The sequence below is a fragment of the Mobula hypostoma genome, chromosome 12 (genome assembly GCF_963921235.1).
Source record: "Mobula hypostoma chromosome 12, sMobHyp1.1, whole genome shotgun sequence".
In the NCBI taxonomy this organism is placed as follows: Eukaryota; Metazoa; Chordata; class Chondrichthyes; order Myliobatiformes; family Myliobatidae; genus Mobula; species Mobula hypostoma.
In genome coordinates this window covers 116,978,775-117,003,642 of record NC_086108.1, presented here as the reverse complement: position 1 = coordinate 117,003,642, position 24,868 = coordinate 116,978,775, and the positions used below count along the sequence as shown (strand labels likewise).

The following is a 24,868-nucleotide window of genomic DNA, read 5'->3' as shown; positions in this document are numbered from 1 at the left end:
ACAAATCTTCTCCCCAGCAACAGTTCTCTTGCAGGCTGCATCAGTTTTTCCTTCAGGATTTCCCTGTATTTTGCTGTATTAATGTTACCCTCTATTTTCACAGCCTTCCAAGGCCTCCTGCAGTGAAGCATTCCCACAGCATGATGCAGCCACCATTTCATGCTTCACGGTAGGGATGGCATGTTTTTGATGATGTGCAGTACTTGGCTTATGCCAAACATAGTGTTTAGTCTGATGGCCAAAATGCTCAATTTTGGTTTCATCAGAACATAGGCTGTTCTTCTAGCTAGCTTTACAGTCTCCCACATGCCTTCTGGCAAACTCTGGCCAAGATTTCTTGTGAACTTTTTCAACAGTGGCTTTCTCTTTGTCACTCTCCCATAAAGCTGGAATGGTGAAGCCCCCTGGGCAACAGTTGTATGCCATAAGTTGTATCCCATCTTAGCCACTGAAGCTTGTAACTCCTCCAGAGTTATCACAGGTCTCTTGGTGGCCTCCCTCACGAGTCCCCTTCTTCCCCTTCTTGCATGGACAGCCTGCTCTAGGCAGGTTTACAGCTGTGCCATGTTCTTTCTGTTTCTTGATGATTGAATAGCCAAGGGATATTCACTGACTTGGAAATTTTCTTGTATCCATTTCCCGACTTGTGCTTTTCAATAGCTTCTTCACATTGTTACTTGGAGTGTTCTTTTGTCTTCACGGTGTAGTTTTTGTTAGAATACTGACTCACCAGCAGTTGGGCCCTCTGGATCCGGGTGTATTTTCACTACAGTGAACTGCAACACCTTGACTGCACACAGCGGTCTCTTTTTAGCTAATTATGTAACTTCTATAACCAATTGGTTGCACCAGTGATGATTTGCTGTGTCACATTAAAGATGGGTGAATAGTTATGCAATCAATTATTTTGTGTTTTATATTTATAATTAATTTAGATCACTTAATAGAAATCTGTTTTCACTCTGACATGAATTTTTTTTTCTGTTGATCGGTATCAGAAAAAGCTAAATTAAATCTACTGTGATTCAATATTGTAAAAAAAATAAAACATGAACATATCCAAGGCGAGTGTGAATACTTTTTATAGGCACTGTATTTGCTTGGGGGAAATCTGATATCTGATTATTAGAAATCTGATATAGAGGAGAGCTGATATCTGATGTTGTGGAGAAATGGTACCTGAAAGAGGGGTACTTGATATCTGATGGAGCGGAGAACTACTGTCCAATGGAGGGGAGAAATGCTACCTGATGGAGGAGAGATCTGATATCTGATAGAGGAGAGCCCTGATGTTCAATGGAGGGGAGATCTGATTGGAGGAGATCTGGTGGAAGGGAAATCAATGAATCATGGCTAAAGAAAGGTTGGGGTTGGGAGTTGAATGTCCAAGATTATACATTGTACCGGAAGGATAGGAAGCTGAATAGAGGGGGTGGCATGGTTCTACTGGTAAAGGCTGGTCTCAAATTAGTAGAAAGATGTGATCGTAGGATCAGAATTTGTTGAATCCTTGTTGGTTGAGTTACAAAACTGTAAGGGTAAAGAGACCCTGATGGCAGATACATACAGGCCTCCCAACAGCAGCTGGGACATGGACTACAGATTACAATGGGAAATAGAAAAGTCATGTCAAAAGGGCAATGTTATAGTCACAGGAGATTTTACTATGCAGGTTGATTGGGAAATAAATTTGGTAATAGATCTCAAGAGAGTGAGTTTGTTGAATGCCTATGAGATGGCTTTTTATAGCAGTTCGAGTCCACTTGGAGAACAGCTATATTGGATTGGGTCTGATGCAGCAGTATTTCAGTGAAGGAAAAGAAATTATGGTGGTATGAGACAGGAGTTGGCCAAAGTAAATTGGAAGCAGATGCTGGCAGGAATGACAGCAGAGCAGCAATGGTATAGATTTCAAGGAAAAATGAGGAAGGTGCAGGATAGATATATTTCAAAAACAAAGAAATACTGAAATGGCAAAATAGCACAGCCGTAGCTGACACGGAAACTCAAAGCTAATGTAAAAACCAAAGAGAGGGCATACAGCAATGCATGGTGTCAGAGGACTGGAAATTTGCAAACGTTGCTCCACTCTTTAAGAAAGGAGGAAGGCAGCAGAAAGGAAGTTATAGACCAGTTAGCCCGACCTCAGATGTTGGGAAGACGTTGGAGTCAATTGTTAAGGATAAGGTGATTGAGTACTTGGTGACACAGGACAAGTTACTACGAAGTCATCATGGTTTCCTTCAGAGAAAATCTTGCCTGATGAACCTGTTGGAATTCTTTGACGAAATTACAAGTAGGATAGATAAAGGGGATGTAGTGGATGTTATATATCTGGACTTTCAGAAGCCCTTTGACAAGGTGTCACACATGAGGCTGCTTACCAAGTTAAGAGCCCAGGGTATTACAGGGAAGTTACTAACCTGTTTAGAGCATCGGCTGATTGGTAGGAGGCAGCGAGTGGGAATAAAAGGATCCTTTTCTGGTTGGCTGCCAGTGACTAGTGGTGTTCCACAGGGGTAGGTGTTGGGACTACTTCTTTTTATGAAGTATATAAATGATTTGGATGACAAAATAAGTGGCTTTGTTGCCAAGTTTGCAGATGATAATGAAGATGGGTGAAGGGGCCGAAAGTTTTGAGGAAACAGGCAGACTGCAGAAGTACTTGACAGATTGGGAGAATAAGCAATAACGTGGCAATTGAAGCACAATGTTGGAAAATGCATGGTTATGCACTTTTGTAGTGGAAATAAATGGGCAGATTATTTTCTAAACAGGCAGAAAATCCAGAAGTCTGAGATGCAAAGGGACTTGGGAGTCCTTAAGCACCCTAAAGGTTAACTTGCAGGTTGTGTCGTAGTACATAGAACATAGAATAGTACAGCACAGTACAGGCCCTTTGGCCCACAATGTTGTGCTGACTCTCAAACCCTGCCTCCCATATAAGCCCCCACCTTAAATTCCTCCATATACCTGTCTAGTAGTCTCTTAAACTTCACTAGTGTATCTGCCTCCACCACTGACTCAGGCAGTGCATTCCATGCACCAACCACTCTCTGAGTAAAAAAACCTTCCTCTAATATCCCCCTTGAACTTCCCACCCTTCACCTTAAAGCCATGTCCTCTTGTATTGAGCAGTGGTGCCCTGGGGAAGCGGTGCTGGCTATCCACTCTATCTATTCCTCTTATTATCTTGTACACCTCTATCATGTCTCCTCTCATCCTCCTTCTCGCCAAAGAGTAAAGCCTCAGCTCCCTTAATCTCTGATTGTAATGCATACATTCTAAACAAGGCAGCATCTTGGTAAATCTCCTCTGTACCCTTTCCAATGCTTCCACATCCTTCCTATAGTGAGGTGACCAGAACTGGACACAGTACTCCAAGTGTGGCCTAACCAGAGTTTTATAGAGCTGCATCATTGCATTGCGACTCTTAAACTCTATCCCTCGACTTATGAAAGCTAACACCCCATAAGCTTTCTTAACTACCCTATCCACCTGTGAGGCAGCTTTCAGGGATCTGTGGACATGTACCCCCAGATCCCTCTGCTCCTCCACACTACCAAGTATCCTGCCATTTACTTTGTACTCTGCCTTGGAGTTTGTCCTTCCAAAGTGTACCACCTCACACTTCTCCGGGTCGAACTCCATCTGCACTTCTCAGCCCACTTCTGCATCCCATCAATGTCTCTCTGCAATCTTTGACAATCCTCTACACTATCTACAACACCACCAACCTTTGTGTCGTCTCCAAACTTGCCACCCCACCCTTCTACCCCCACATCCAGGTCTTGTTAATAAAAATCACGAAAAGTAGAGGTTCCAGAACAGATCCTTGTGGGACACCACCAGTCACAATCCTCCAATCTGAACGTACTCCCTCCGCCATCACCCTCTGCCTTCTGCAGGCAAGCCAATTCTGAATCCACCTGGCCAAACTTCCCTGGATCCCAAGCCTTCTAACTTTCTGAATAAGCCTACCATATGGAACCTTGTCGAATGCCTTACTAAAATCCATATAGATCATATCCACTGCACTACCCTCATCTATATGTCTGGTCACCTCCTCAAAGAACTCTGTCTGGTTTGTTAGACACGATCTGCCCTTCACAAAGCCATGCTGACTGTCCCTGATCAGACCATGATTCTCTAAATGCCTATAGATCCTATCTCTAAGAGTCTTTTCCAACAGCTTTCCCATCACAGACGTAAGGCTCACTGGTCTATAATTACCCGGACTATCCCTACTACCTTTTTTGAACAAGGGGACAACATTCGCCTTCCTCCAATCGTCCGATACCATTCCCATGGACAAACGAGGACATAAAGATCCTAGCCAGAGGCTCAACAATCTCTTCTCTCGCCTCGTGGAGCAGCCTGGGGAATATTCCGTCAGGCCCCAGGGACTTATCTGTGCTGATGTATTTTAACAACTCCAACACCTCCTCTTCCTTAATATCAGCATGCTCCAGAACATCAACCTCACTCATATTGTCCTCACCATCATCAAGTTCCCTCTCATTGGTGAATACTGAAGAGAAGTATTCATTGAGGACCTCGCTCACTTCCACAGCCTCCAGGCACATCTTCCCACCTTTATCTCTAATCGGTCCTACCTTCACTCCTGTCATCCTTTTTTCCTTCACAGAATTGAAAAATGCCTTGGGGTTTTCCTTTACCCTACTCGCCAAGGCCTTCTCATGCCCCCTTGTTGCTCTTCTCAGCCCCTTCTTAAGCTCGTTTCTTGCTTCCCTATATTCCTCAATAGACCCATCTGATCCTTGCTTCCTAAACCTCATGTATGCTGCCTTCTTCCACCTGACTAGATTTTCCACCTCACTTGTCACCCATGATTCCTTCACCCTACCATTCTTTATCTTCCTCACCGGGACAAATTTATCCCAACATCCTGCAAGAGATCTCTAAACATCGACCACATGTTCATAGTACATTTCCCTGCAAAAACATCATCCCAATTCACACCCGCAAGTTCTAGCCTTATAGCCTCATAATTTGCCTTTCCCCAATTAAAAATGTTCCTGTCCTCTCTGATTCTATCCTTTTCCATGATAATGCTAAAGGCCAGGGAGCAGTGGTCACTGTCCCCCAGATGCTCACCCACTGAGAGATCTGTGACCTGACCCGGTTCATTACCTAGTACTAGATCTAGTATGGCATTCCCCCTAGTCGGCCTGTCCACATACTGTGACAGGAATCCATCCTGGACACATTTAATAAACTCTGCCCCATCTAAACCCTTGGAACTAATCAGGTGCCAATCAATATTTGGGAAGTTAAAGTCACCCATGCTAACAACCCTGTTATTTTTGCACCTTTCCAAAATCTGCCTCCCAATCTGCTCCTCTGTATCTCTGCTGCTACCAGGGGGCCTATAGAATACCCCCAGTAGAGTAACTGCTCCCTTCCTGTTCCTGACTTCCACCCATATTGACTCAAAAGAGGATCCTGCTACATCCTGGAGGAATTTAAGGTGGGGGCTTATATGGGAGGCAAGGTTTGAGGGTCGGCACAACATTGTGGGCCAAAGGGCCTGTACTGTGCTGTACTATTCTGTGTTTCTATGTTTACCCACCCTTTCTGTAGCTGTAATAGTATCCCTGTCCTGTAATGCCACCCCTCCTCCCCTTTTTCCGCCCTCTCTATCCCTTTTAAAGCACTGAAATCCAGGAATATTGAGAATCCATTGCTGCCCTGGTGCCAGTCAAGTCTCTGTAATGGCCACTACATCATAATTCCATGCATGTATCCAAGCTCTCAGTTCATCACCTTTGTTCCTGATGCTTCTTGCATTGAGGTACACACATTTCAGCCCTTCTACCTTACTGTCTTTACACCCTGAAGGTTAGCTTACAGTTTGAGACAGTGGTGAGGAAGGCAATTGCAATGTTAGCATTCATTTCAAGAGGTCTAGAATACAAGAGCAGGGATGTGATGCTGAGGCTTTATAAGGCACTGGTGAGGCCTCACCTTGTGTACTGTGAACATTTTTGGGCTCCCCATCAAAGAAAAGATGTGCTGGCATTGGCAAGGGTTCAAACGAGGTTCACAAGGATGATTCTGGAAATGAAAGTTTTATCATACGAAGAACATTTGATGGCTATGGGTGTATACTCACTGGAATTCAGAAGAATAAGCAGATGGGGATCTCACTGAACCCTTTTGAAAGTTAAAAGGCCTGGACAGAGAAGATGTGGAAAGGATGTTTCCCATGGTGGGGGAGTCTAGGACAGGAGAGCACAGCCTCAGGATAGAGGGGCTTCCATTTAAAAAAGATAAGAGAAGAAATTTCTTTAGCCAGAGGGTGTAAATTTGTGGAATTTATTACCACAGACCAAGAGCCATCAAAAATTCCCAGAATCATCCTTGTGAACCTTCTCTGAGCTCTCTCCAACGACAGCACATTTTTCCTTAGATGAGGAGCCCAAAAATATTCATAACACTCAAGGTGAGGCCTCACCAGTGCCTTATAAAGCCTCAGCATCACATCCCTGCTCTTGTATTTTAGACCTCTTGAAATGAATGCTAACATTGCATTTGCCTTCCTCACCACTGTCTCAGACTGTAAGCTAACCTTCAGGGTGTTCTGCACAAGGACTCCGAAGTCCATCTTCATCTCAGTTTCCTGGATTTTCTCCCCATTTAGAAAATAATCCGCATATTTATTTCTACAACCAAAGTGCATGACCATGCATTTTCCAACATGCTATTTCATTTGTTACTCTCTTGCCCATTCTCCTAGTCTGTCTAAATCCTTCTGCACCCTACCTGTTTCTGCAACACTATCTGCCCCTCCACCAATCTTCATATCATCTGCAAACTTGACAACAAAGCCATCTATTCCATTATCTAAATCATTTATATACAGCATAAAAAGAAGTGATCCCAACACCTACCTCTGCATAACACCACTCATCACTGGCAGGCAACCAGAAAAGGATCCTTTTATTGCCATTCGCTGTCTCCTATCAATCAGGGAATGCTATAACCATGTTTAGTAACCTTCCTGTAATACCGTGGGCTCTTAATTTGGTGAGCAGCCTCTTAATGATTCTTTCAGTTGCACCTGTAGGTTTTTAAAAGCTTCCCAATCCTTTATCTTGCTACTAATTCTTGCTTTGTTGTATGCCCTCTGTTTTGCTTTTACATTAGCGTTGACTTCCCTTATAGGCTATGGTTGTAGTATTTTGCCATTTTCATTTTTGGGATACATCTACCCTGAACCACCTTTATTTTTCCCAGAATCTCAGACCATTGCTGCTCTGCTGTCATTCCTGCCCGCATCTCCTTCCAGTTTACTTTGGCCAACTCCTCTCTCATACCACTGTAATTTCCTTTACTTAACTGAAATACTGTGTCAGACTTTACTTCCTCCGTATCAAATTTCAAGTAGAACTCAATCATATTGTGATCACTGTCTCCTCGGAGTTCTTTTATCTTAAGCTCCCTAATCGCCTCTGGTTCATTATATAACGCCCAGTGTAGTTGATTCCCTGGTAGGCTCAATGACAAACTGCTCTAAAATGCCATCTCATAGACATTCAACAAACACGTGTGTGTGTGTGTGTGGTATCCGTTAGTCTCGCGAGACCATGGATCTACACCTGGAAAGTCTTGCTTCAGTCTGTGTTAGAGCAGCGTCTGTTGTAGCTATAGAGGTCCACACAGGAGTGACAGTCTCGGCTGCAGCGACTGCATTTGAAGGCGCTGTCCTCCAATGTTGTCTTGGTGCTGTTTTATTGGTGAGTGTAGTTCTCTTCAGCAGCAAGCCTCAGTTTCTCTTCTGCTCTTTTTAACCCTCTGCGTAGTTCCAGCCTCACTCTCTTGAAATTCATTATCAACCTGATTTTCCCAAATGAACTGCATGTTGAAATCTCCCATGACTATTATAACATTACCCTTTTGACATTCCTTTTCTATTTCCCATTGTAATCTGTGGTAACCTTGAAATTCAGCTCCCAACTGCACCTGTCCTTCATCCACGATTCAGTAATGGCCATAACGTCATAGCTAATGATCTGTAATAGTGCAACAAGATCATCCACCTTATTTCTTATACTCCGTGCATTGAGATATAACATGTTGTTGTGTGAATGAAATTGCCAGAGAGAGAGTTACTGGTAGATACAAAGCAGCTTCTTTATTTGACAGAACAAGGTATAGCAAGCATCATACTGAGACGCTCTCGGTGGAAAGGTCTGCTGGCCCAATGTAGGGCTCGATATTTATTTTCTAAACACAAAGGACAAGTCCATATTTACAAGTATAGACAATGCTTTCTTTTGAAGCTACATACAAGCTTCACACCTTCTGATTCACATCCATCCCACAGGCGCCAGCAGCGTCTGGACTGGGCTTTTAGGAACCTATTGTTCCAAACTGAATCCACAATACATTTATTTGGTATTTTACGTGCTAAACATAAAGGACAAATCCATATTTACAAAGTATAGATAATGCTGTCTTTGAATACATGCAAACTTCACACCTTCTGGTTCACATCTATCCCACAGACACCAGCATTCTCTCTAGACTGGAATTCACAGCTTTTAGGAAATGCATTGTTACAAACTAAATCCACAGTACATTGTCAAGGAACAGAAGACTGGTGGCCAAAGCCATTTGCTAAACCCAAAAATCACTCTAACAGTCCCCCCTCTTGGCCCTCCTGGACAAAAATAAATTTGTACCAGGAAAGGTCAACCTAGGAGGATCTACTCAAATAGGGCAGCAAAAACGCCCTGCCTTGAAATTCCCCCCCAATTCTGTGTGCCTCGATAACTACCCTAGCATTCCCTAATCGCTACCTACCAAATGTTAAGCAGAGAGGCTGTTCCAGAAATTTGAACAAGTCTTCAGAAATGCGTCTTCTTTTGTGTGCCTGTCAGCTCTTTCCCTGCTGGCTGACTGCAGCTTATTCACATTCCTTTGTCTTCACCCCTTCATTCTCTGGTCGCTGAAACTCTTTTCAGGAGCACCCACAGGTCCTCTCATCAATGTACAGGAAGGGGTTGGGGTGGCCTCTATGTAAATGTCTGCAAGGACCTCTCCCCGGTGGCACCCCCTTCCAAACTGTCCGGTCGATCACTGGCCCACTGACCCACTGACCCAGCTCCTCAGACTGGGTGTGACTGCTTTCAGATGCCTTGTGCAGTCTGGAATGCCATCGAAGCTGTGGAACTTGCTGTCTCTGCTTTAACTTAAGAATCCCTCCTCATCTATTTTCCAATATCTTTTCTATTCTATGCTATTAAACTAATCATCTACCTTCAGCAACCAGCCTTCATTACAGAGTACCAGCATCATCATACTTTAACAGGCTATTCATAGTTTTCCAACATGCTCTCAGTGTCTTCTGCCATGCTCTCGACGTTTTCTGCCTTTGCGTTTCCTCCGGGTATGTTTTCATCAGCTGTGGCCAGGTCTGGCATGGCTGGCTGGTGATCCTCTCTTAGGTTCTCTGTAGTTACATGGTTACTGGGTACACTTGATCCCCCGCTCTGTCTGTGGGAGCAACAAGAGGTGAGTCGCATGCTTTAACCTGAGTCCAGTGTTTCCACTGGCTGCCTCACCGAGTCTGCACACAGACACACTCATCATTCGTTAAGAGTACCGTCTGTGGTCCTATCCACCTGGGGGCAAACCCCGTCCTTTCGGGCAGCACCCTCACCATGGTCGCCGGGCTGTGGAAGGACTATCTCCCTTCCCTCTGGCTCTCTCTAATCAGCGGTGTGCTGTTGTTGTTTCGCTCAGTCCTTCAACACTTTAAGTTGGTTACAAAGGTCTTTCACATATTGGGTCATTCTATCCCTGTAAGCCCCAGGCTCCCTGCAACCTGTAATTACCCCATGATATATCTTCAGTAATATCTGCCTAATATGTGGTGGGGCCACCATGACGCTTACCTTTCCGTGTGCCCGGCTCCCGTCTGGTCCCTCCTCTGCTCCCTTTCTCCGCCACCCCTCCTTCTCTTCTGCCTCCACCTCTTCATATAATTTTACTTCCTCCACACTTGCAATTTCAATTGCCTCTTGTCCTCCTGCTGCCTTATTCGCAGTAATGTCTGCCCTCAGAGGGGCTGGAAAAACTTTATGTTCTGGAGACAGTTCATTCAGGATTGTTGTAGGGCCCACCACTATGGGATGCAATCTCAGCCTGGTCTTAAGGGCGGTATAGCCTGTTGTTAATGGATATGATCCACTGGGCTTTACTGGCCATATAGGCGAGTTAGTAGTGGCCACAGTCTCTCTGAGTATCCCCTGGTGTTTTTGTTCCTTCACTATACCCTGGACAACTGTCAGCGTGTCAGTTTTTATAGGGTACTGCTTCTAGGGTTTATACAGACCCTCCTCTATTTTAACTGGGTTTATCTTTACTAGACCACAATCTTGCTTGTGTGTAGCCCACACTGCTGGGAACTGCTGACAAGGTAACCCATAGACACCATCCTGGCTCCAGTCTCTGGTGATCGGGGCAGCTGTGACTATGCTAGGCAGGTTGTGTATTCTGTTGGTTGTATGTGTTTGCTGCCCCTGACTTGTCCATATTATTCCCCCTTTCCGAATCTATAACAGCTCTTGCTTCCCTTTGGATGTCTATTCCATGGATAGTGCCCTCGATATTTGGACATACCCGGAAATACACTGGAAGCTGCACTCCCTTGATTTCCAGTATTTGCGACTCGCTTCTTTCAGCTTTTACTGTTTTCCCTCCTACGCCCTGAATATAACTGGCCTGTCCAGTTGTTGGCAAGGTTAGGTCTGTTATTGATACCGATGCCCCTGTGTCCACTAACATATTGCATTGCCGTCCCCTTAACAATGCTGTTGTGTACATCTGCAGGTCACCAGCACTGACAGTGGGGCCCGCCGCCACATCTTTTTCTGACTAGGAGCCGTCTTCACTAGCTCTTTGATCTGATCGACAGTCAGATTGGTCAGACTGGGCACCGATGGGGTGAGAGATTGTGTGTCTGCTGTGATATTCACCTGTTTTTCTTTCCTCTGTTTTGGACACTGCCTCCAACCATGTCCCAAATGGCCACACCTGTAGCATATCAACTCTTTTCCCCTCCCACGTCTATTCCAGCAGTTCCTTGCTTCGTGCTCTGGCTGCCGGCAAGCAAAACAAACCATGGGACATCACAGCAGCTGCATCCACTATAGCCACTTTACAATCTCTCTTGCACTTTCTTCGGTCTATCTCATAGGCCCACGAAACAATCGCAGAGTAGGTCGACCCCACTTTTTTTCCCAAATCTAAAACTTCCTGGTGGGCTGAGCTCAGGCCTTCCTTCAGCATTTTTAGAAAGACTTGGTCATCCCTCCCTGGATTATCCAACCCTGAATACTCCTCATACACTTGATATTTACATTCTGCATAATCCATGACTGTCTCATCAGCTTTTTAAATCACTGTCATTATCGTTCCCCAGTTCTCTCTCCACCCCCGGCCCCCCAAGTCGCTGCCTCACTTCCCCTTTAAAAAAGTGATATCTTTCTATCTTTCTTCATTGCTGGCATTCCTGATAATTGCCCAGGTACCATCCCACACCTCCTAGGCCACATCGCTGGCCACACGATGGGTCACAAAGGTATCCCACTTCTGACACCAAAATGTGGTTGCGTGAATGAAATCACCAGAGAGAGAGAGAGAGAGTTACTGGTAGATACAAAGCAGCTTCTTTATTCGACAAAACAAGGTACAGCAGGCATCATACTGAGACGCTCTCGGTGGAAAGGTCTGCTGGCCCAATGTGGGGCTAAATATTTATTTGCTAAACACAAAGGACAATTCCATATTTACAAGTATAGACAATGCTTTCTTTTGAAGCTACATACAAACTTCACACCTTCCAGGGAAGTTTGGCCAGGTGGATTCAGAATTGGCTTGCCAGCAGAAGGCAGAGGGTTGTGGTGGAGGGAGTATGTTCAGATTGGAGGATTGTGACTAGTGGTGTTGCACAAGGATCTGTTCTGGGACATCTACTTTTCGTGATCTTTACTAATGACCTGGATGTAGGGGTAGAAGGGTGGGTTGGCAAGTTTGCAGACGACACAAAGGTTGGTGGTGTTGTAGATAGTGTAGAGGATTGTCGAAGATTGCAGAGAGACATTGATGGGATGCAGAAGTGGGCTGAGAAGTGCAGATGGAGTTCGACCCGGAGAAGTGTGAGGTGGTACACTTTGGAAGGACAAACTCCAAGGCAGAGTACAAAGTAAATGGCAGGATACTTGGTAGTGTGGAGGAGCAGAGGGATCTCGGGGTACATGTCCACAGATCCCTGAAAGTTGCCTCACAGGTGGATAGGGTAGTTAAGAAAGCTTATGGGGTGTTAGCTTTCATAAGTCGAGGGATAGAGTTTAAGAATCGCGATGTAATGATGCAGCTCTATAAAACTCTGGTTAGCCACACTTGGAGTACTGTGTCCATTTCTGGTCGCCTCACTATAGGAAGGATGTGGAAGCATTGGAAAGGGTACAGAGGAGATTTACTAGGATGCTGCCTGGTTTAGAGAGTATGCATTATGATCAGAGATTAAGGGACTAGGGCTTTACTCTTTGGAGAAAAGGAGGATGAGAGGAGACATGATAGAGGTGTACAAGATAGTAAGAGGACTAGATAGAGTGGATAGCCAGCGCCTCTTCCCCAGGGCACCACTGCTCAATACAAGAGGACATGGCTTTAAGGTAAGGGGTAGGAAGTTCAAGGGGGATATTAGAGGAAGGTTTTTTACTCAGAGAGTGGTTGGTGCGTGGAATACACTGCCTGAGTCAGTGGTGGAGGCAGATACACTAGTGGAGTTTAAGAGACTACTAGACAGGTATATGGAGGAATCTAAGGTGTGGGGGCTTATATGGGAAGCAGCATTTGAAGGTCGGCACAACATTGTGGGCCGAAGGGCCTGTACTGTGCTGTACTATTCTATGTTCTATGTTCTTCTGATTCACATCCATCCCACAGGCGCCAGAGCGTCTGGACTGGGCTTTTAGGAATCCATTGTTCCAAACTGAATCCACAATACATTTATTTGGTATTTTATGTGCTAAACATAAAGGACAATTCCATATTTACGAAGTATAGATAATGCTGTCTTTGAACACATGCGAACTTCACACCTTCTGGTTCATGTCCATTCCACAGACGCTCGCATCGTCTCTGGACTGGGATTCACAGCTTTTAGGAAGTGCATTGTTACAAACTAAATCCACAGTACATTGTCAAGGAACAGAAGACTGGTGGCCAAAGCCATTTGCTAAATGTAAATGACCTAAACCCAAAAATCACTCCAGCATAACACATTGAGTACTGTATTTGCTACCCTTCAGGATTCTGCATCCCTAATGCACAGATACTCACCCTGCTGGCTTCAGTTTTGTCCCATCATCTGCCTTCCCTTCCTGACAGTCTGACTGCTTGCTATCTTTGCTTTTTTATCATCTGTCCTATCCTGAGTTCCCATGCCCCTGCCAAATTCGTTTAAACCCTCCCAAACAGCTCTAACAAATTTGCCAATGAGAATTTTGGTCCCCCTTGGGTTCAGGTGCAACCTGTCACTTTTGAACAGGTCATACCTCCCCCAGAAGAGATCTCAGTGATCCAAGAACCTGAAGCCCTGCCCCCTGCACCAGCTTCTCAGTCACACATTGATATGCTAAATCTTCCTGTTTCTACCCGCACTGGTAGCCATCCTGTAATTATTATATGGAAGGTCCTGCTTCTCAGCTATCTACTGAGCTCTCTAAATTCTCCTTTCAGGACCTCTTTGCTTTTCCTTCCAATGTCATTGGAACCAATCTGTACCAAGACATCTGGCTGCTCTCCCTCCCTCCCCAAAATGTTGTGGAGGTGATCCAAGACGTACCTGACCCTAGCACCTGGGAGGCAACATACCATTCTGGTGTCCCGTTCATGACCACATCTCCTGTCTGTTCCTCTGACTGTTGAGTCCACTATCACACTGCTCCCCTCTTCTCCCTCTCTCCCTTCTGCATCATGGACTAATACTCAGTGCCTGTAACCCGGTCTCCATAGCATTCCCCTGGGAGGTCATCCCCCACAACAGTATACTTATTATTGAGGGGAATGGCCACAGCGGTGTTCTGCACTAACTGCCTGTTCATAGTTCCATTTCTCCTGACAGTCACCCAGATACACGCTTCCTGCAACTTAGGGGTGTCTACTTCCCTTTAACTTTCGTTGATGATCTCCTCACTCTCCCGTACAAGCTGAAGGTCATCCAGCTGCTGCTCCAGATCCCTAACACGGTCTTCAAGGAGCTGCAGCTGGATGCACTTCTCGCAGATGTAATTCGCTGGGAGACTTTGAGCCTCCCAGGACTCCAACATCTGGCATGAAGAACCCACAACAGCCATTTGCTACACGAAGTACAGCAAGAGAGAGAAAAAAAGGGAACCTTAACAGAAACTTTTGAGTCCAATTTAGGTGTGTTGCCCAACTTCGGAATGCACTGTCAGCCAATCAGAGAGAAAGGGCTTGATAGAGTTTTTCAAAGAAGGTGACAAAACAAACTGATGAAGATAGAGCAGTAGATGTGGTGTATTTGGATTTTAGTAATGTTCTGCATGACAATCTCATCCTGAAAATCTGGAAGCATGGGATCATAGAAACGGCTGGGTGGATTCTAAATTGGCTTGCTGACAGAAGGCAAGTGGTTGCAGATGGAACGTATTCTGCTTGGAGTTGGTGATCAGTGGTATTTGATGCGGATCTGTTCTGGGACCCCTGGTCTCTGTGATTTTTACAAATGATTTGGATGAGGAAGTGGAAGTTTGCAGATAACATAAAGGTTGTATATAGGGTAAAAGTTTGTACATTGGGGCATTGATAAGACGCAGAGCTGGGCTGAGAACAGTGAAGGCTGATGCAAAATACTTATTCAGTTTGTTAGTTCAGTCTTTGTGTCCCATTACTACCTTGCCAGCGTAATTTTCTAGTGGTCCAATATCTGCTCTCATCTATCATTTACTCTATACATCTGGAATAAACTTCTGGTATTCTCTTTGATATTATTGACAAGCTTACTTTCATATTTCATCTTTTCCCTCCTTATGGGGTTTTTAGTTGCCTTTTCTTGGTTTTTAAAAACTTCCCAATCCTAAAATTTCCCACTAATTTTGGCTCTATTATATGCACTCTCTTTGGCATTTACAAGGGGTGATTAATAAATTTGTGGCCTAAGGTAGAAGGAATCAATTTTAGAAGATCTAGCACATTTATTTTTTAATATAGTCCCCTCCTACATTTACACACTTAGTCCAGCGATCGTGGAGCATACGGATCCCTTCTTTGTAGAAGTCGGAGTCTTGGCCACAGCAGGGGTGATTGACAAGTTCGTCGCCTAAGGTAGAAGGAGATGAGTTATACAGCTGTCGTTACATGCACACGCAGTTCAACTCTGAGTGATTATGCAGAAAGTTTGAGGTTAATAACTCATCAGGGGTGATTGATAAGTTCGTGACCTAAAGTAGAAGGAGATGAGTTATTATCTTCAAACTTTCTGTATAATCACTCAAAGAGTTGAACTGCGTGTGCATGTAATGAGAGCTGTATAACTCATCTCCTTCTACCTTAGGCCACAAACTTATCAATCACCTCTGCTGTGGACACTTCCTGGAGGTCCAAGACCCGTATGCTCCACGACCGCTGGACTAAGTGTGTAAATGTAGGAGGGGACTCTGCTGAAAAATAAATGTGCTAGGTTTTCTAAAATTGAATCTTTCTACCTTCGGCCACAAACTTATCAATCACCCCTCGTATGGTTAACCAGGATGCTGCCTGGATTAGAGAACATGTCTTATGAGGAAAGGTTGAACAAGCCAAAAGTTTTCCCTTTGGAGGATGAGAGGTGTATAAGGTGCTAAGAGGCACAGATAGAGTGGACAGCCAGACACATTTTCTCTGAGTGTCGATGGCTAAAACAAGAGGACGTCTGTTTAAGGTGAGTGGAAGAAAGTTCAGGGGTGATGTTAGAGGAAGATTTTTTACACAGAGAGTGCTGGATGTTTGGAACACCCTGCCATGGGTGGTGAGACAGGCCAATACATTAGGGACATTTAAGATACTCTTAGATAGGCACATGGAGGGTTATGGGCTGTGTAGGAGGGTGGTGTTAGATTGATCGTGATCAAAGGGTCTGTACTGTGCTGGGCTGTTCTGTTGTCGTGTTAGCGTATTGGTGGAGTGCACAAATTTAGGAATCAAATGGCTATTTGGACTTTATTCCAACAAGAGTAGAGATGTCAGCTCCAATTACCCTGGTGAGGCCACGCCTGGTGTATTGTGATCAGATCTCGCAGCCACAGGAAAGAGACAGTGTCGTAGATCTCTGGGTTGGTGATACTGTCCTGTGAGTAGATTGGCTATATACTATCCGAGAGGAAAACGGAGAGGCATTGAAATGTTAAAAACCCTTCCAGATCTGGACAGGGTATAAGGGAGGGAAGAGAAGGAGAAGGAGTTGCGAAGAGGAGGGAAGGGAGGGAGGAGGGGGAGGAAAGGGGACAGGAGGAGGGTGGATGAGGGGAGGGAAGGGGGTGAGGAAAGGGGAGGAGAAGGGGAGGGGAGAGTTGTGGAGGGGAAGCAGGAGGGCAGTGTTGGAGGGGGAGGTGATAGAGGAGGAGAAGGAAGGGGAGGGAACGGGAGGGAGGGGGAGAGGAGGAATTAGAAGAGGTGGTAGCCAGGTGGAAAGCTATCCGACTGATGTTTCTTTGTTGATTTCAGGGAATGCTGATCGAAGGCCCTCCTGGATTAGCTGGACCCACGGTAAGGAGATTTGAACTCACTCTATTTCCTTACAGTCACAGGCCACATTCAGCCTAGCATATGGGAAGAAACATGGACCATTACCAGAGTCACGGGTCTCTGATGTCGAGTTCACTGGGAGAGTGGGCGGAGGAAATATGGACTATTAACAGGTTGTGCTTATTTTCCAGCAAGGCAGACATTTCCTTTCTGAGTGAGGAAGTTCCCCTCATGTTCCCCTTAAACTGTTCACCTTTCACCCTTAACCCATGTCTTCTGGTTGTTGTCCCACACAACCTCAGTGGAAAAAGTCTGCTTGATATACCCCATCTATACCACTCATAATTTTGTATACCTCTGTCAAATCTCCCTCAATCTTCCATGTTAGAAACATAGAAAACCACAGCACAATACAGGCCCTTCAGCCCACAAAGCTGTGTCGAACATGTCCTTACCTTAGAAATTACCTAGAGTTACCCATAGCCCTCTATTTTTCTAAGCTCCATGTACCTGTCCAGGAGTCTCTTAAAAGACCTGATCGTATCTGCCTCCACCACCGTCGCCGGCAGCCCATTCCATGCACTCACCACTCTCTGCACTCTCTGTGTAAAAAAACGTACATCTCCTCTGTACCTCTTTCCAAGCACCTTAAACCTGTGCCCTCTCGTGCTAGCCATTTCAGCCCTGGGAAAAAGCTTCTGACTATCCACATGATCAATGCCTCAAATCATCTTATACACCTCTATCAGGTCACCTCTCATACGCCATCGCTCCAAGGAGAAAAGGCTGAGTTCACTCAACTTAAACTCATAAGGCATGCTTCCCAATCCAGGCAACTAACTTTTAAATCTCCTCTGCACCCTTTCTATGGTTTCCACATCCTTCCTGTAGTGAGGCGACCAGAACTGAGCACGGTACTCCAAGTGGGGTCTGACCAGGGTCCTAAATAACTGCAACATTACCCTTCAGCTCCTAAACTCAATCCCACAATTGATGAAAGTCAATGTACCGTATGCTTTCTTAACCACAGAGACAACCTGTGCAGCTGTTTTGAGTGTTCTACTTGGAACCCAAGATCCCTCTGATCCTCCACACTGCCAAGAGTCTTACAGTTAATACTATATTCTGTCATCATATTTGACCGACCAAAATGAACCACCTCATTTTCTAGGGAATGAAGTCCAAACCCATTCAACCTTTTCCTGTGACTCAGGTCCTCCAGTCCCAGAAACATTCTTGCAAATTTTCTCTGTATTCTTTCAGTCTTATTTACAACTTTCCTGTAGGTATGTAACCAAAACTGACACAATACTCCAAGTTAGGCCTGCACAAAATCTTATACAATTTCATCATAACATCCCAGCTCCTGTACTCAGTACATTGAATTATCAAGACCAATGTGCCAAAAGCTTTCCTTACAACTCTATCTACCCGTGACACCCCTTTTAAGGAATTATGGATCTGTATTCCCAGATCTCTCTGTTCTTCTGCATTCCTCAGTGCCCTACTGTTCACTGTGTAAGACCTACCCTGGCTGGTCCTCCCAAAATGCAACCTCTCACACTTGTCAGCATTAAATTCCATTGAGTTTTACAACACTACATCTTCCGTTCCATTTTCCCTAATTTTCCAGTTGGACCAGATCCCACTGCAAACTTTGATAGTCTTCTTTACTCTCCAATATACCCTAAACCTTGCTGATCTAGTGAATCACATTATCATCCAGGTTACTGATACAGATGACAAACAACACAGGACCCAGCACCAATTCCTGCAGCATTCCACTAGTCACAGGCCTCCAGTCAGAGAGGCAACCATCTATTACGAATATCTGGCTTCTCCCACAAACTCAATGTCTAATCCAATTTAATACCTCATTTGAATGCTGAATGACTGAACTTTCTTGACCACCCTCCCTTGGTGGACCTTGTTAACTGCCTTGCTAAACCCCATGTAGCCAACATCCACTGCCTTGCCTTCATCAACTTTCCAAAGTTCCATGGCTTATATCCAATGATGGGAATGAAACAAGAATATATTTCCCAATCAGGATGTTGGGGTCTTGGGGAACTTTCATAATCATGGAGAGACACAGCACAGACAATTCAGCCCCTCTAGTCTGTGCCAACCATCAGTCATTCATTGACCCCAATCCTACGCTGATTCCATTTCATTGTCTCCACATTCCCATCAACTCCCCCCAGATTCCAACCCTCACACTCACACTGGGGACAATTTACAGTGGCCAATTAACCCACTGACCCGCACCTCTTTGGGATGTGGGAGGGAAACGGAGCATCTGGGAGAGACCTACATGGTCACAGAGAGAACTTGCAAACTCTACGTAGACAACGCCAGAGGTTGTTATTGATCCCATGGCGTGAGGCAGTGGCTCAACTCGCTGTGCCACTGTGTAGATCTACCTAAGGAAAGACGTACATGTGTTAAGGGGAGTGCAAGGGTTGAGAGGTCATAATGTCATACAGCACAAAAACAGGCCCTTTGACCTATCATGACCTTGCTGACTAATTTTTTGTCCATCCACATTAGGACCATATCCTTGCCCATTCAACGGTCTGTTTACATATCTCCTAAACACAGTGATTGTATCTCACTCCACCACCGCCTCTGCCTTTCCAAAGGGTCATGATTCCTATCCCTCAAGATTTTCTCCTCCAGCCCAGCCTACCTGGATAACCACAGCTGCCATTCTTCATGAGCCATTCTCCCTGGCACTGCCCTGTGGCTAACAACGATGCAAGAATATCCATTAGGTCCCAGCAACCTCCTCCCTGCTTCCCACAATAAGCTTGGATATTTCTTATCTGGCCCTGGAGATTTAGAACAGGGAACATTACAGAACAGGAACAGGCCCTTCAGCCCTTCGTGTATATGTTGACCCTGATGCCAAATTCAGCAGATCTCATCTGCCTGCACATGGTTCATCCATCTCCTGTATATCCATATTGTCTAAATCCCTCTTAATCACCACAATTATTCACAGACAGCACTTTGCAAGCACCCTCCACTCTCTGTTTAAAAAACACTTGCCCCACACATCTGCTTTGACCTTTCTCCCTCTCACCTTAAACCTGTACTCTCTAGTATTTGATATTTCCATTCTGGGACAAAGATTCTATCTATCCCTATCACAATTTCATAAACCTTGATCAGATCTCCTTTCAAACTCTGACACTCCAAAGAAAGCAACCCAAGTTTGCCTAATAGATCTCATCACCCCCAGGGGATTTGTCCACCACAATGTTCTTCTGGAGTCGCATCATCTCCTTCTCCTTGATATCAATACATACTGGAATATTAGTACCCCCTCCCTGATCTCATTCTCCTCCATATTCTTCAAGTTGATGAATGTGCATTTAATATATCTGGCTCCAGACATAAATTCTCTCCTTTCTCCTAGAGTGGACCTACTCTTCCCTTAAGACCATAAGCTATAGGAGAAGAATTCGGCCATTTAGTCCATTGTGTCTCCTCCACCATTTCATCATGGCTGATCCAATTTCTCTCTCAGCCCCAATCTGCTGTCTTCTCCCCATATCCCTTCAAACCTCTGCCTTAAATATTCATAGAGACCTAGCTTTCACAGCTGCCTGTGGCAATGAATTCCACAGATTCACCACTCACTGGCTAAAGAAATTCCTCCACATCTCCATTCTAAAAGGTCGCCCCTTTATTCTGAGGCTGTGCCCTCTGGTCGTAGACTCTCCCACCAGAGGAAACATCTTCTCCACATCCACTCTATCAAGAGCTTTCACCATCTGATAGGTTTCTATTAGGTCATGTGGAGAGGATGTTTCCTCTGGTGGGAGAGTCTATGGACCAGAGGACACAGTCTCAGAATTTAGTGAATACAGGCCCAGAGCCATCAAACACTCCTCATATAACAAGCTATTCAATCCTGGAATCATGTTTGTGAACAAACTTTGAACCCTCTCCAGTTTCAGCAATCCTTTCTAAGATAAGAGGATCAAAACTGATCACAATAATCTGAGTGAGGCTGCACAGGTGCTTTATAAAGTCTTTACATTACATCCTTGCTTTTATATTCTAGTCCTCATTAAATGAATGTTAACATCTTATTTGCCTTCCTCACTGTAGACTCAACCTGCAAATTAACCTTTAGGGAATCTTGCACAAGGACTCCCAGTCCCTTTGCACCTCAGGTCTTCGAATTTTCTCTCCATTTAGAAAATAGTCAAACATTTTATTTCTTCTACCAAAGTGCATGACTAGACTCTTCCCAACACTCTATTCCATCTGCCGTTTCTTTACCCATTCTCTTAATCTGTCTAAGTCCTTCTGTAGCCTCTCTACTTCCCCAAAACTACTTGCCTCTCCATCTTTCTTCATATCATCTGCAAACTTGGTAACAAAAACAATCAATTCCATCATCCAAGTCATTAACATATAAAGTAACAAGAAGTGGACCCAACACAAATCCCTGAGGAACACCACAAGTCATCGGCAGCCAACCAGAAAAGTCTCCTTTTATTCCCACTCTTTGCCTCTTGCCAACCATTCACTGCTTTATCTACGCTAGTATCCTTCCTGTAATACCACAGACTCTTGCTAAGCGGCCTCGTGTGACACTTTGTTAAAGGCATCTGAAAATCCAAGTACACAACATCAACTGATTCTTCTTTGTCTATCCTGCTTATTATTTCTTCAAAGAATTCCAACAGATTTGTCAGGCAAGATTTTCCCTTGAGGAAACCATACTGACTATTTTTATCATGTGCCTCCAAGTACCTCAAAATCACATCCTTAATTGACTCTAACTTCTTCCCAACCACGGAGGTCAGACTAACTGGCTTATGATTTCCTTTCTTCTGCCTCTTTCCCTCCTTGGAGCGTGGTGTGACATTGGGAGTCTTCTGGAACCATTTCAGAATCTAGCGACTCTTGAAAGATTATTATTAATGCCCCCAACATCTCTTCAGACACCTCTTTCAGAACCCTAGAGTGTAGACCATCTGGTCCAGGTGATTTATCTGCCTTCAGACCTTTCAGTTTCCCAAGAACTTTTTCCTTAGTAATGGCAACTTCACACACTTCTGAACTCTGGCACTCTGGAACGTCTACCATACTGCTAATATCTTTCCATAGTGAAGACTAATGCAAAATACTGCCATTTCCTTGTTCCCCATTTCTACCTCTCTAGCATTGTTTTTCAGTGGTCCAATATCCACTCTCACCTGTCTTTTAAACTTTGTATCTGAAGAAACTTTTGGCATCCTCTTTAATATCATTGGCTAGCTTACTTTCATATTCCATCTTTATCTTCTTAATTATTTTCTCAATTGCCTTCTGTTAGAACCATAGAACATTACAGCACAGAAACAGGCCTTTTGGCCCTTCTTGGCTGTGCCGAACCATTTTTCTGCGTAGTCCCACTGACCTGCACCTGGACCATATCCTTCCATACACCTTCTCATCCATGTACCTGTCCAAGTTTTTCTTAAATGTTAAAAGTGTGCCCACATCTACCACTTCATCTGGCAGCTCATTCCACACTTCCACCACTCTCTGTGTGAAGAAGCCCCCCCCAATGTTCCCTTTAAACTTTTCCCCCTTCACCCTTAACCCATGTCCTCTGGTTTTTTTCTCCCCTTGCCTCAGTGGAAAAAGCCTGCTTGCATTCACTCTATCTATACCCACCACAATTTTATATACCTCTATCAAATCTCCCCTCATTCTTCTACGCTCCAGGGAATAAAGTCCTAACCTATTCAACCTTTCTCTGTAACTCACTTTCTCAAGTCCCAGCAACATCCTCGTAAACCTTCTCTGCACTCTTTCAACCTTATTAATATCCTTCCTGTAATTTGGTGACCAAAACTGCACACAATACTCACCAATGCCTTATACAACCTCACCATAATATTCCAACTCTTATACTCAATACCTTGATTTACAAAGGCCAATGTATCAAAAGCTCTCTTTATGACCCTATCTACCTGTGACACCACTTTTAGGGAATTCTGTATCTGTATTCCCAGATCCCTCTGTTCTACTGCACTCCTCAGTGCCTTACCATTAACCCTGTATGTTCCACCTTGGTTTGTCCTTCCAAAGTGCAATACCTCACACTTGTCTGTATTAAACTCCATCTGCCATTTTTCAGCCCATTTTTCCAGCTGGTCCAAATCCCTCTGCAAGCTCTGAAAACCTTCCTTACTGTCCACTACACCTCCAATCTTTGTATCATCAGCAAATTTGCTGATCCAATTTACCACATTATCATCCAGATCATTGATATAGATGACAAATAACAATGGACCCAGCACTGATCCCTGTGGCACACCACTAGTCACAGGCTTCCACTCAGAGAAACAATTCTCTACTACCACTCTCTGGCTTGTTCCATTGAGCCAATGTCTAATCCAATTTACCACCTCTCCATGTATACCTAGCAACTGAATCTTCCTAACTAACCTCCCATGCAGGACCTTGCCAAAAGCCTTACTGAAGTCCATGTAGACAACATCCATTGCCTTCCCTTCATCCATTTTCCTGGTAACCTCCTTGAAAAACTCTAATAGATTTATTAAACATGACCGAACACGCACAAAGCCATGTTGACTCTCCCGAATAAGTCCCTGTGTATCCAAATACTTGTAGATCCTCTCCCTTAGTACTCCTTCCAATAATTTACCTACTACTGATGTCAAATTTACCAGCCTATAATTTCCTGGATTACTTTTAGATCCTTTTTAAAACAACGGCACAACATGAGCTATCCTCCAATCCTCCGGCACTTCACCCGTAGATACCAACATTTTAAATATATCTGCCAGGGCCCCTGTAATTTCAATGCTAGTCTCCTTCAAGGTCCGAGGGAATACCCTGTCAGGTCCTGGGGATTTATCTGCTCTGATTTGCCTCAAGATAGCAAGAACCTCCTCCTCCCCAATCAGTATAGGTTCCATGACCTCACCACTTGTTTGCCTTATTTCCATTGACTCCATGCCAGTTTCCTTAGCAAATACAGACGCAAAAAAACCATTTAAGATCGCTCCTATTTCTTTTGGTTCCATATATAGCTGACCACTCTGATCTTCAAGAGGACGAATTTTATCCCTTACTATCCTTTTGCTCTTAATATACCTGTAGAAACTCTTTGGATTATCCTTCACCTTGGCTGCCAAAGCAGCCTCATGTCTTCTTTTAGCCCTCCTGATCTCTTTCTTATCCATGTTTTTGCACTTTTTATACTCCTCAAGCACCTTATTTACTCCCTGTTTCCTATACATGTCATACAACTCCCTCTTCTTCTTTATCAGAGTTCCAATATCCCTTGAGAACCAAGGTTCCTTATTCTTATTCACTTTGCCTTTAATCCTGACAGGAACATACAAATCTTGCACTCTCAAAATTTCTCCTTTGAAGGCCTCCCACTTACCAGTCACAGTCTTGCCAGAGAACAACCTGTCCCAATCCACACCTTTTAGATCCTTTCTCATTTCTTCAAATTTGGCCTTTTTCCAGTTTAGAACCTCAACCCAAGGACCAGATCTATCTTTATCCATGATCAAGTTGAAACTAATGGTGTTGTGATCACTGGAACCAAAGTGTTCCCCTACACACACTTCCGTCACCTGTCCTAACTTGTTTCCTAATAGGAGATCTAATATTGCATCCTCTCTAGTTGGTACCTCTATAATATTGATTTAGAAAACTTTTCTGTTGGTTTTTAAAAACTCCCCAATGCTTTAACTTCCCACTAATTTTTGCTCTATTATGTGTCCTCTCTTTGGCTTTTATGTTTGCTTTGACTTATTTTGTTAGCCATGGTTGTGTCATCTTGCCTTTAGGATACCTCTTCCTTTTTTGGGTTGCATATATCCTGTGCCTTCCATATTGCTTCCAGAAATTTCAGTCATTGCTGTTCTGTTGTCACCCCTGCCGGTGTTCTTTTCCAATCTATTTTGGTCTCATGCCTCTGCAGTTCCATTATTCCACTGTAATAATTATATATCTGATTTTAGCTTCTTCTTCTCAAATTTCAGGGTGAATCTGCTCATATTATGATCACTTTCCCCTAAGGATTCTTTTACCTTAAGCT

The 24,868-nt window shown here is 44.2% G+C and overlaps 1 protein-coding gene across 2 annotated transcripts in view; it reads left to right on the top strand.

Annotated features, from left to right (window-relative positions):
• col11a1a (collagen, type XI, alpha 1a) overlaps positions 1-24,868 on the top strand; it is a 605,254-nt gene that overhangs the window by 288,156 nt on the left and 292,230 nt on the right. For both annotated transcript variants that reach the window (XM_063064825.1, XM_063064824.1), the window contains one exon: positions 16,762-16,803. In XM_063064825.1, the coding sequence (XP_062920895.1) occupies positions 16,762-16,803 (42 nt within the window). The remainder of the gene's footprint in view (positions 1-16,761; positions 16,804-24,868) is intronic.